The sequence below is a fragment of the Harpia harpyja genome, chromosome 5 (genome assembly GCF_026419915.1).
Source record: "Harpia harpyja isolate bHarHar1 chromosome 5, bHarHar1 primary haplotype, whole genome shotgun sequence".
NCBI lineage: Eukaryota > Metazoa > Chordata > Aves > Accipitriformes > Accipitridae > Harpia > Harpia harpyja.
The window spans coordinates 78,283,564-78,296,554 of NC_068944.1; the positions used below are offsets into that span (position 1 = coordinate 78,283,564).

At 47.0% G+C, this 12,991-nt stretch overlaps 1 protein-coding gene across 4 annotated transcripts in view; it reads right to left on the reverse strand.

The window, feature by feature from the left end:
- Nucleotides 1-12,991, reverse strand: part of ZC3H3 (zinc finger CCCH-type containing 3) — a 179,910-nt gene that overhangs the window by 49,536 nt on the left and 117,383 nt on the right. For all 4 annotated transcript variants that reach the window (XM_052787849.1, XM_052787848.1, XM_052787847.1 and 1 more), the window contains one exon: nt 8,111-8,304. In XM_052787849.1, the coding sequence (XP_052643809.1) occupies nt 8,111-8,304 (194 nt within the window). The remainder of the gene's footprint in view (nt 1-8,110; nt 8,305-12,991) is intronic.

Consider the following 12,991-nt stretch of genomic DNA (forward strand, 5'->3'; position numbering starts at 1 on the left):
CCCGCTTGAAATTCCAGCTTTTGATGGAAAAGAGCAAAGAGCCACAATTTATCCCTGCCGAAGGCTCCACAACCACAAAATATGTTTAAAACGAGCGGGTCAGATGCTGCACCCCTCCACCAACACCCATATGTTAATTAGGACCTTTTTTTTTTCCGTAACCCCAAAACATATCTCAGGGCTTGAGGGGTCCCTCAACTGCAACCCGGTCCTTCTCCTCCAGGGAAAGGTTGGCAGATTTGCCTTGGCAGCCCGGGAACCGCACTCAGGAGCAGCAGTCGGTGCTTTCCAGGACGCCAGCACGGGGAGCAGGATGCTTCCATCCAGCTCCAACTCCCCTGCTCAGCTTCCCCTCGCCCAAGGGCTTGCAATGCAACAAATGCACGCCGAAAAGGACGCTTGAAATTTTCCTTTGCGTTAAAAATCAGCTGCAAATCTTGCATGGAGGGAGCGCAGTTAATTATTACCTGCTTAATTATTTAGGAAGGACTTTATTGCTCCTAGGGCACAGCTCAAGGACCAGGACCTCATCATGTGGAAAGGTCTGTTTGTGCATCTTATCTAGTAATTTATTTTTTATATGGTGGAAAGACTGTAGAAAACTGAAATAACCTACAAAAAGGGACAAGCCACAGAGCTGGGATGTGCCAGAGCCAAGGGATGCACAAGAGGGTGAGAGCATCGTGTTAGGGTGACAGCCAGCACCAGCCATGCAGGTCACCCTCCTTGGGGACAGAGGAAACCGCTGAGCCCATTGCCACCCATCTCTTTCAACTGCCCCAAATCAAGGATAATTTATGGAAATCTTACACAGGGAAGGAAAGAACCAGGGCTTTGCCCAGGCAACCGCAGCTGGCAGACAATCAGCTCCACCAGCCGATGCTCTGACTCGGGGATGACCATAACAGGGTCATCCCAGCTTCCCGTTATTTAGTCTTGCTCATCAAGGGAAGGGGTTTTGCCATTAGCCACGCTTGCTTCTACTCAGTCTGTTCCAACATGACCTTGACACCCAGGAAAAGGCTTCCTTTAACCACGCCGGCTCCTTTAATAGGTCCCATTATAACCCCGCTGCGCCCGCCGCGGCACAGGCAGCCTACTTCGGAAACAGCCAAGCGATTCATTTTGCGAGGCTCTCCTTCGCTTTATTGCTGAACAAAAAGTTTTGAGGCTGGCACTCGGGGAAATTTATTTCTTTAATTATTATTCATTTAAGTGGGTTCCACTGTTTCAGATGATCAGCACTAGCAGCTGCTGGGGGTAATTTATTTTACTCACCGGACAGCAAAAGCCCTCACTCTCTAGAAGGTAACAGGAAAAGAAGGGATGAGCTGCCACTACACGAGCAAAGCATTTTGTAGTCTCCTGCCCGGTTGCACCCCAGCTCCTAACAGGATCATGCATGTCCCTGGGTCAGGCGGTCACGAATGTTTTATTCGCGAAGCAACCTCAATTAATGAAGCACGGTCCAGGTTAGATGTTGTGTGAGCTGATGCTTGCAAGGAGCCTGGAGCGGCTGCTGCGGAGCATCTCCCGAGCTCTGCAAGCTCTCGTCTACACCAGTGCTGGATCCAGCGGTGCTCCTCAAGGACACCAGGTCTCTGCCCACCAGCACCTGCAGTCCCAGAGCCGAGGGACTGAGCTCAAAAGGGACCAAGGGATTGAGCAATCCCAACGCCAAGAGATTGAGCTCAAAAGGGGTAAGAGATTGAGCAATCCCAAAGCCAAGAGATTGAGCTCAAAAGGGGTAAGAGATTGAGCAATCCCAAAGCCAAGGCATTGAGATTGAAGGGGCCAAGGGATTAAGCTCGAAAGGGGTAAGGGATTGAGTAATCCCAAAAACAAGGGATGGAGCTCAAAGGGGCCAAAGGATTGAGCTCAAGAGGGGTAAGGGACTGAGCAATCCCAAAACCATGGGATTGAGCGTGAAGGGGCCAAGGGATTGAGCAATCCCCAGAACAAGGGCTTGAGCTCAAAAGGGGCCAAGGGATTAAGATCAAAAGGGGTAAGGGATCGAGCAATCCCAAAGCCAAGGCATTGAGATTGAAGGGGCTGAGGGACTGAACAATCCCAAAGACAAGGGATTGAGCTCAAAGGGGCCAAAGGATTGAGCTCAAAAGGGGTAAGGATTGAGCAATTCCAAAGCCAAGGGACTGAGCTCGAAGGGGGCAAGGGATTGAGCAATCCCAAAGCCAGGGAATTCAGCTCGAAGGGGCTGAGCAGAAGTGCGCTCCAGCACAAGCAACACCAAAACCAGCTGAAACCTAAGGAAAGCAACACTCCAGTATTCGCTGTTCTCACACCTTGGTGCATTGGGTTGCCCTCTCCTGCACCAACTTCTTCCTTACCCCTCCACCACTCAGTCCCAACATGTTCAAGGTGTCCAGTCTTAAATCTTTCTCTTCTTTTTTTAAAAAGCCAAGCGGCTCAGAGGAGAGAGCATCGTTCACGCAAGCCCTTGGCCAGCCCGACAGCGGTGCTGAGCACTTTATCATCCTTGCAAACACGGAAAGTGCATTTCTGCAGCGCTCAGCACTTCTAAAATTAGTTGGTAAACAAGGAGCCAAGAGTGCACTTTCTTCCAACACATGGCTCCCTGCGTCGTGTTATCTTCCTCCTCCTTTCGCCGAGTGTGAAGTTCTCCCACCGCATCTGAAATCACGTTCATGAGCATCAGTCATCCATCTTCAGCATGATGCAGCAGAGAAGCTCGCATCTTCAGTCTCCCCAGCTGTTACTAAGATGCTGTCGCAGCAGGGTGGGGAAACTGAGGCAGGAGGGGATGTTATGCCACAAGGTGGAGACAGGGAGTCTGTTTAGATGCAGGGAAAGCCCCCCAGCCCTGGAAGGTTGAACTCAATCATGTGTTTAGAAATAGTATGCCCCTCTGCCATCAGACGCTGTCATGGCTGTACTGGGAGACACACATCGGCAGCTCAGGAGAACTTAAAGCTCCTCTTAAACCTCCACCTTTGGGAGCTCAGCAGTCATGGGTATCTCCAAGGCTTCTGGATCCTATGGTTGCAGAGAAAAATTGAAAACCACCAATAAATAAACCCATGTGGCTCAAGAGGCTGGCTGCCACCCATGAGCATCCCTCCAGCAGGTGAAGCCTAGCCACGCTGGAGTGTCCCCAAAGCCTCCAGCCTTTCATCCCACCGGGGCTCCCTCACACTTCCCAGGAGGTAAAACCTCAGTTGAGGATGAGGAAGTTGTGCAGGTGAGGATTTGCCCATGGAAAGCAGCCTGGACACTGGCAAAACACCACCGGAGCGCCGGCAAAACACCACCGGAGCCAGCCCTAGTTCACGGCGTGCAATACCTCTCACCGCAGCGGTAGCAGCTCTTGCCTAGATTGGGGTCAGGGCTGTTTTCCGGACAATGTCAAACCTTAATCTGGTTTCTGCTGCTTTCAATCTTGTACAGGGCTGCGTTTTTTTTTATTTTCCCTTTTGAATTTCTCTGTGAAATGCTATGTTGCCAGGACCTTTTGCTTCCTTCCCCAATTTCATGGAAATTCCTCAAGTGTCTGAATAACGTCTTAGCAGCTGTAGAAAGAAATGAAGGAAAGGTTCATTGTGAGCGGAGAAACCCAATTATTATGCTTGCTTAATTAATTGCAACGTATTGAATGCCTTCCACACCATCCCGCTGCCTATTTTCTAATACTTCTGCAAAGTGAAAAATATATCGTTGCAGAAATAACTAGTTATCCCAGGGGTAAAGCACTTTTCCATGTTTTATACTGCATCTTCATCCTGCACAGTGATGAGGAGTGGGTGTCCATGCCCTGCATTTGCAGCTAGGTGTCTTCTTCTGAGCCTCTTTCACCCTTGCTTGAGCAGCTGAGTTACAGTACATCTGAGCTCACCGGCCAGCCGGGAAGGCAAAAAGTCTTTCTATTTCTGTATTTAATCTTTAGTGTTCAGGACACAAGCACAGAACTTGCAGCAAGCCCTTTGGGAGCAGAGCCACACATGTGACGACAGCACCATTCTCAGCAGCTGTATGATGTCCCAAAACACTGTGATGCCCCAAAACACGAACCACTCCACGGAGCTTCTTTATGCTCAAAACACCTTCAGAAACTTTTCCTGGGTTTGCAATGATGTTTCCCCTGTCCCCAAGCCGGGTGTCCACCATGCCGCACTGCTGATAAGGAAGCAGGTTGCAGATGAGCCGTGGCAAAACCCGTGTTCTTCCCCCTGCTTCAGGAGATGAATGAGCTGCTTTATCCCTCCTGGTAGCCCCAAGATTGACCCTGATACAGCATAGGGCTGCAGGAGGTGCATCCCCAGGACCAAATTTTAACTTAGCCCCAGCATCAAAAAGATTGCCCATCCTGCTCACCTGGCAGGGACAGTGTGATGGCACTGATGGATCAGCTGCAGCAACCAGCATCGCGTTTCTTACTGTAGTCGGCCACGAAGAGACAAAATACCAACCCAATAAATTCAGGCAAACAGCAGAATTATAACCCACCGTAAGTAAACTCCAAGCTATTAAACTGTCAGGAGCATTTCCCATCTCTGCTACCCCAAACACACAGCGTCTGCCACTGGAAGGGAAAGGAAAAGCTGTTTTTTTCACCTTTTAAATAAACTTTGTCAAGTGTCAAAAACACAGAGCATTCAGTAAACGTGTGAAGGCTCGTACCCGATGAGCACACACAAATGTTCCACCCTGCCAGCCCCAGTTATTGTAAAGCAAGAGACGCCGGTATCTGTTGAATCCATCCTTGCGAAGGAGGATGAATTATGGCGCAAGCTGAAAGATGACATGCAAATACTGACACACACCAGTTACCAAGGCTCTATGGTTACAAACCCACTGCACCATGTGGCAGGGGGAAGGAGACTACAGCAAAATATCTTAAAAAAAATAAAATAGATGGGTCTGTATTTTATAGAAAATAACCCTGGAAGGGACCTTCTGTCCCAAAGCAGCACTAATTAAACCTGTTTCTCTAAACAAGACCTCAGTAAAGGACGTGGTACCAGTGGGGAAGGAAAGATGGGAGGGATCGCATCTCCTCCATGCCCTATCACCCCCAGTAAAGCCACGATGGGGAGCAGCTCCCACCCCACCACTAGCCAGCAGGTCTGACCTGTTAACCTCGAGACTGTTGCACATCTCCATGAAAGTCTCATTATTTTAAAACCGAGATCAAAAAGGGGGAAAAGTATCCACAAAAGTATCCAGTGCTTGCTGGTGCACGCTCACCCTGTGCCTTTTACTGATCTTTTGCTTTTTAAAGCTGCTTTAGGTCACCTCTGCAAACTAAATCCCTTGAAAGTCATCGCTGTTTCCTTGCAAGGCTTGAGCCCCAGGGTTTTCCCCATAGCCGAAATCCCCCCCAGCAAAACCCCAAGAGCAATGCCGATGCCTGAATTTGCAAAAACCCTCCTGTCATACCTTTGGCTCAATACCTCTCCCAGATATTGCACTCTAAGCTGGTGTTCCTCTGCTTGGTCCCAGCCCAGCGGTGGATATTCATGGACAGGCTGAATCCATCAGCCTTTGCTGAGTTGCCTACACATGACTTTGCTGTTTCCCGGCGGCCAGACAAATTTAGAGACTTTCTTGCACTTAGATAAATGAAAAAAAATAGTTTGGAACAAGCATTTTAAATATGGCATGTGCAAGATTTGGGCTTGGGAAAAGCTGCCTCGGAAATGCTGGTGCTCCGAACAGCAGCAGAAACAGTGATATAAGCACGGTGGTGGGCAGTTAAGTCCTCCCACCATCTCCCAGCACCTACATTAAAGACACCAATGCATCGACTGGAAATTAGGCAGCAGCTTGAGTCAAGTCCACCTCCTTGCTGCAAGGCAGGACATACTCCACCTGTGTCCTCCCCAGACAGAAGTTCATGTAATCTGTTCTTTAAAAAAATCCCAATAATGGAGATTTCAGAGTCCACCCAGTCAACTTACTCTAGCACTTCATAATCTTGTCCTTCGAAAGCTCTCCCTGAACCCTTCCTGCTACAGTTTAAGCCCCTTGGTTTTTGGCTGCTCCACCTGGCCGTGGAGAAGACATCCTTCCTTTGCTTGGCAGCTCTTCATGAACTTGGGGACCTGCAGCCCCTCCATCTCCTCCTCTTCAGATTGCACAGACCCAGGTCCTCTACTTTTCCAGTCCTTCCAGCCATCACTTCTCCCCTGGATCCTTCCCAGTGGTCCAACTCTGTCCTGAAACCTGGCCCCAAAACCAAGACCTGCTCCATCTAACATCTTCCCTGCCCACATCTTGGGGGTTTCACCCCTTTTCTTGCACTCCAGCAAGATGTTTGCTGCCTTTGGTGACAGCTTCAATGCCCAGGGATGGTGCTTATGGCAGAACCACCCTCGAGTTGGTTTTGTGCAGCTGATTACCCTAATTCAGACACTTTGGAAAATCCCATTGCCGTTAGCAAAGCTCTTGAAAAAATACGATGTCACTGACACCAGGCTTTGCTTGGTCTACAGACCCCTCAGCTCACTTTACGGCCTTTTTTTCCATGCTTCCGAAGGCTGATCCTTGCCCATCCTCTTCCAGACGCAGCACCAAAGCCAAGGATTTAACAGCGCGCAGGTAGGATCGCAAACTTCAAAACAAGCCATATGGACACACACTTACGAGCATGCACATACCTATTTGCAGAGCCAGCAGTGACGACAATGTTGCAGGCTAGTCAGCCACCGAAAATCTGTCCTGAGAAGAGCTGAGTTGCAAAAACACCAGCAAACCGTCCCCAAACCGGTGATGCTGAGCATCCCTTTAATGCTCTCAGAAGGGAGATTACTTGAAAGTGATGCTCCATCGGCTCTGCACCCCCTTGGCCACCACAGCATCCTCATCTCTGCCATCATCTGCAGGCATCTTCATTTCCCACCCCCGGGTGGCTGGGGCAGCTAATCCACAGTTTAAGCTAAATCTCCGCCCTCCTCCCCACCAGCGACAATGTGGAGTAAGGATTTATCATCACCGGCCGTTCCTCTCCTGCCTGCCCCTCATTTCTCTCTTTCCATTTTCCCTCCAATGCCACTTACTGGCTGCATGCGAGCGTCAGGGGGCTGTTACTTACTCTTTATTGAGATATTGCTGTTTGCTCCTAATTTTTCTCATGCTTTTCAAACTTCCCAGAGCTGCTCAGCTCTCCTGCTGATGGGATTTTTGTGCCTGCACAAAGCTCCTTCCCTCCCTAATCCCTGTTCTTTGTGGGTTTAAAACTACCCAGGATGCCCCATCATGCTCACACAAACCGGGATGCAGGCAGTTTCAGAGGCTGCACCTCTCAACAACACTGCGCTATTTATTTCCCCTCTTCATTCACTTTGCCACCATACGTACAATGACTTTGGCATTAAATTGCCTCATTTATAGCATCTTCCGTGAACATATTCGTCTCTGCACCCTTCATCCTTCCAGTAAAGAAAAACAATAGCACAGAGCCATTACCTTTGCCTTTCCCAGCTTAACTGTCCCCAAAATTTGTCAATAAAGCAGTTACGGAGCAAAAATATTTGACCCCAAGTAGAAACTCAAAAAAATACTTTAAGCACAGTTAAAAACCTGGTCTTGCCTAAGAGCCACACTAGAGGCATCAAGTACAAGAGGAGCTGAAACACAAATTTAATTGAAGCTAAATGTAAAGCCAGTAACTGTGTTGAAATGCCTGTTTCATAGTTATCTGCAGAATGATCCTCCCAGCTTTTGTTAGGTCAATATTGAAGGTAATTTGATGAGCATCTCAAATACGTTTAACCTTGCGGTGCTGTTTGAAGCTGCCCAGCACTTTGCTCAGGTTAAAAAAAGAAACAAGTTTAATGGCGCAATACTCTACAAGCTTGAACTAAGCCTGAGTCGAGAAAAACCTCAATTTTCTTAAACCTTTTGTTTCTTCTACATTATTTTCCCTTCAGTGCTACCGTAAAGCAAGAACAGCTAGGGGATGCGCTTTGGCACCAATGGGATGCCCGTCACCTTTGTGTCTGGGCTCCTGCGAGGCAAGAGGATGAGTTGTAACATGTGGGCTGGGAATAAGCAGGTAAAAACCAACCTCAACGCTGAAGCTGGGACATCAACGGATTTTGGATGCAGACCGGGACAAATTCTTGCTGCTCACCTGCTCTGCCGGGGCTCTTGGTGTTCAGGTCTCTGCCCCGGCCAGGGGTGTTGGAAGTCTTGGAGAGTTTATTTGCCGACACTCGGTACATCACCCCGCCGATGCAGCGATAGCCTTTACTCCTCCATCTCTGTTGCACGTGCTGGGACTTGCCACCTTGAGGCGATGGGCGCGTTTGGTTTGATAGCTGGGATCTACAAGAACAAAATAAAGTCAAGGTAAGCCCAAACTAGAGAAGATATCGCAAGGAGCTGCTGCTTCGTGAGCAGACCCTTGGCTGCTTGAGGATGGAGGCGATGCAGGGAAGAACGACGCATGCTTTTGCTGTAGACAGAGGAGCTGCTCTGACTCCCTGTGATTTACACCAAAAAAACCAACCTGCAAGGACTCTCCCCCTAGTACCGCTTCCCCCATGCAACAAAAAGCCGTTTCTTTTCCCCAGCTCACCCACGGCAATGCCGCAGGAGAAGAGACCATGCACTGAAGGTCAGGTCCCCACCCAACCGTAACCTGCCAGGACACAGCAAGATGTTTGTCCCTAAACTCTACAGATATTTGCCATCGACCCCGATGCCTCGCACACGGCGTGGCTTCAATCCACACTGCTGGTATGTACTTCTTAATAGGCAGGCTGGTGCATCCGAAACAGGATCCACGCAGCCAGGGCTGATGCTCCATCTCACACCCTTGGCTTGCAGCTCCAACCCCAGCAGCAAAGAAAGAAATGTGGATGCAATCCCATGAGGGAATCAGCAACGTGGGACCTTCTCCTGAGCTTAGCCAAGTTCTATGGAGCTCTACAAGCTTTTATTATCATTATTATAATTACTATTATTATTATTATTAGGCACTATAACTTCGATAGTATTATTTCCCCCCACAAATCTGGCTCTTGCAAGGGTTTTGCTACATCCCTGCATGTGACGAGTTGCCCAAGACCGCTGCTGTCGTCCATCTATCACCTGGAGTGGATGCTGGGACCCAAGCAGGGTCGAGCGGGCAGCGTTGGGGACCCTTCTGCACCTCCCCATCTCTCCCCTACATCTTCAAACCCTGTAGCGAGGCAACGGAATGGTGATGGGTCAGGAGCTGCGACCGGTTAGTGCTGCCCATTAGGTTATTCTGAAGGATCCGTAAGCTCTGAAGTGACAAATATGACCCAGAGGGGCTCAGCTGCCACCAAAAACCCCACCAGTTCATGACCTGGTATCTCCTGCACCATCCCACCTCCCTCCCAACCCACGCGGAGCCACCCAGCTCATTTTTGTACATACGCTGTTATACAAACAGAGCTGTTGCAGCCAAATCAAATCTCCTCAAATATCAGTCGTCTTCCCCATTTAGCGCTAATCCAAACAGTAATTTGTTTATGCAAATTAGAGCTCTAATTTTGTATTAGTCTAAACTATGCTCATAATGCTATTAGCAGAACGTATATAAACCGCGCATTACTGGAGAATATCTGTAAATTAAGATCCCGCTATCCTATCAGCAGAATGCAAACCCCGGAGAGCATTACCTTTAAATGAACATGTGCTGCAAAGAAAAAGAGAATTGTAAAATGTAATAGTTACATTTCTTAGTGCTTAGCGTGACAGCCTATTCATTTCATCGGGCTGTTGCCACTGGCTACCGAGCTCAGAAAATTGCTGCCTGGTTTTTGCGGAGGGGATGGGGATTGCATAAAGAAGCTGCTGCCCCGCTTCCAGTTTCCCCGAGGGCTTGGTCCTCATGAAACTGCTCCGGAGAGGAGCATCAAGTCTTAATTTTTACAAAACCAGGTTACTTGCAAAGAGCCATAGCGGTGGCATTGTTGTGTGAAGGTACCGATGGCAGGAGGGACTCTAGGGCCACCCATGGACCACCCAGCAGCTGACGGCAAACCTCTGCAAGTCCAAGGTTGCAGCCAGCATTGGCTGCAGGACCTGGAGAAAGGTCTCATGGCCGTATCAGTGGCCTAATGCAGCCAACAAAAATGATATCAAGTACCTAATGGCCAGCAAGGGGATTCTGCCCCTCTGCTCTGCTCTGGTGAGACCCCCCTGGAGCACTGCGTCCAGCTCTGGGGTCCCCAGTACAGGACAGCCATGGACCTGTTGGAGCAGGTCCAGAGGAGGGACACGGAAATGGTTGGAGGGCTGGAATGCCTCTGCTATAAAGACAGGCTGAGAGAGTTGGGGTTGTTGAGCCTGGAGAAGAGAAGGCTCCGGGGACACCTTCTTGTGGCCTTTCAATATAGAAAGGGGCTGATAAGAGAGATGGAGAGAGACTATTTAGTAGGGGTTGTAGTGATAGGACAAGGGCTAATGGCTTTGAACTAAGAGAGGGGAGATTCAGAGTAGATCTAAGGAAGAAATTTGTTACAACGAAGGTAGAGAAGTTCCCCAGAGAGGTGGTCGATGCCCCATCCCTGGAAACATTCCAGGTCAGGTTGGACGGGGCTCTGAGCAACTTGATCTAGTTGAAGATGTCCCTGCTCATGGCAGGGGGGTTGGACTAGATGACCTTTAAAGGTCCCTTCCAACCCAAACTATTCTGTGATTCTAATAACGGTATTGTAATATAGCAAAGCACCACCATGGCTGTGACAAGACCCATCCCAGCTCCAGCTCTCCTCCTCCTCTTCCTCCCGGTGAAGCAGCTCAGGAGGGCACCGGGACGCTCCACGCCACCATCCATGGGCTCTGCAGTGCCGATGGCTTTTGGACTCCTGTTTTGCCCGGCACTGAACTATAAGCATCAGTCCCTTCAAGGAGGATCCATAAAGTCTTCTTCAGAAAACATGGCTGGAAAAAAGCCCTCTGAAAACTCCCAAGTTTGCAGGACAGAAACAGCCAGAACTGCTGATTGCAAAGGAAATAGTCAGAGTCGGAGACCAAGCATTTGCTTGCGCTATCCGTAATCCCCGGATACACGCAGCACCAGGGGAATGGCTAGTGACTGATGTATTTACGTGGATTTTGACATAGAAAACATGGAAGAACGCCTATAAAATGTTACTGATTGAGATATGAGGCCTGGATATTATTTCATATATATGTGTATATATGCATAATACATATATATATTTCATATATACAATATGTATTATATATTTAAAATAAATTTATATGTAAGATATAGAGAGATTATTGGATATATATAATTCTATATACATTCCATATATATAATCAGAGAGAGAGATGTATTATGGTACATATACTGAGTACCTGTATTGAAATATATTCTCTATAGATTACATATAGTAATAAATAGATACTTATACATAAAAATCTATATATTATTACCTATGTATAAATTATCTCTAGATGTTATTGAATCTATACACCAAATACCTATATTGAATTATATATTTTCAATAATATCTAGAGATATTCAATACCTATATTCAATATATATAGTCAATAATATTTAGAGATAATTGATAGAGATACAAGGCCTGGATAATATTGTTATTTTTAGTAGTTTATATCATTCAGATATTATTGAATAGATATATTGAATATATATTGAATGATATATATTCAGTTATAGCTACAGATGATAGATATGATATATACGTATTATTTTATGTGTATATAATATGATTACATATGACCTATATTTAATATTTTCTTTCAGCCTGTCAGAGGGGAGGGAAGAAGCCCCAGGCTCACCCACGTTCCCCACTCCAGTTTGCAGGGAGAGGCCGGGCTGGGGCGCAGCGGAGGCAGCACCCAGGGCATGGGGGTTTTGCTGTGCTGGCTTCTCGCAGCCCCCAGCCCCAGACCCTGGGCTGTGCTGGCCCTGCGAAAGCCCCTGCCCTCCCACAGCCGTTCAAAGCTCCGGCTCCACCGGGAGCAAAACCTTGTTACTGCCCCAAACCCAAAGCAAAGCCTTTCTGCCTCCTTTGCATTTAACAGAGACATGCCACTATATACATATATACACACACACACACATATATATAAAAATATATATATAAAAATAGAGATATATGGAGAGATATCTATAGATATGTATAATCTGTATATACCTATAGATGTATACAGATATCTATAGACTATATATAGACATAGAATATATCTTATATAAGTTATATCGAAAAATATCTATGTATCTGTTTATATGGAGATTGTATCTGTATAGATATATCTATATATTATATATATAACATCTGTATCTATATAGAGATATATTCAATATATATTGAAATATACATTCTCTATAGAGATATCTATATAGACATATATCTATGTCTCTATCGTATGTCTCTATCTGTATATCTATATAGATACCTCTATACCTATAGATATCTCTATCTGTATATCTGTACATATTATCTACAGTTAATATCAATATATAGAGAATATAAATACATATATTCAATAATATATATACACATACAATACATATTTATTTATTTATATGCAATAATATCCAGGCCTCATATCTCAAGACATCTCAACCCCCAAAATGACGGCGCACAAAAGCTACACCAAGAGCACGCTCCAAACAAGTAGCTTTGCCTGTTCCTGCACGGATTTCAGTTCTCCTTGTACATCCATAACCAACCTGGGCTTCGCACACCCGAAATTCTCCCCATTTCTCCAGGAACGGGCACACGTCCCTGAGCATATACTTGCTACCTCTCCAGCACAGGGGTTTTCTGCCTCAAATAATAACTTAGAGAACTGCTCCTATCCTCAGTGCACTTCCTTGGAAAAACATCAGCAGGGTGCAAAATAAAAAATGTAAGGAAAAAAACCCTCTTATGGCTGTAATATCAATAAAATCCAACCAAACCCAAGTTGTGTGTAGCCCCAGGGGCTGCTCATGCCACCTGAGCCCAAACAGTGCTGGTTTAAGCACCAGTTTAAGAGCCCGGCTGGTTGAATCCCA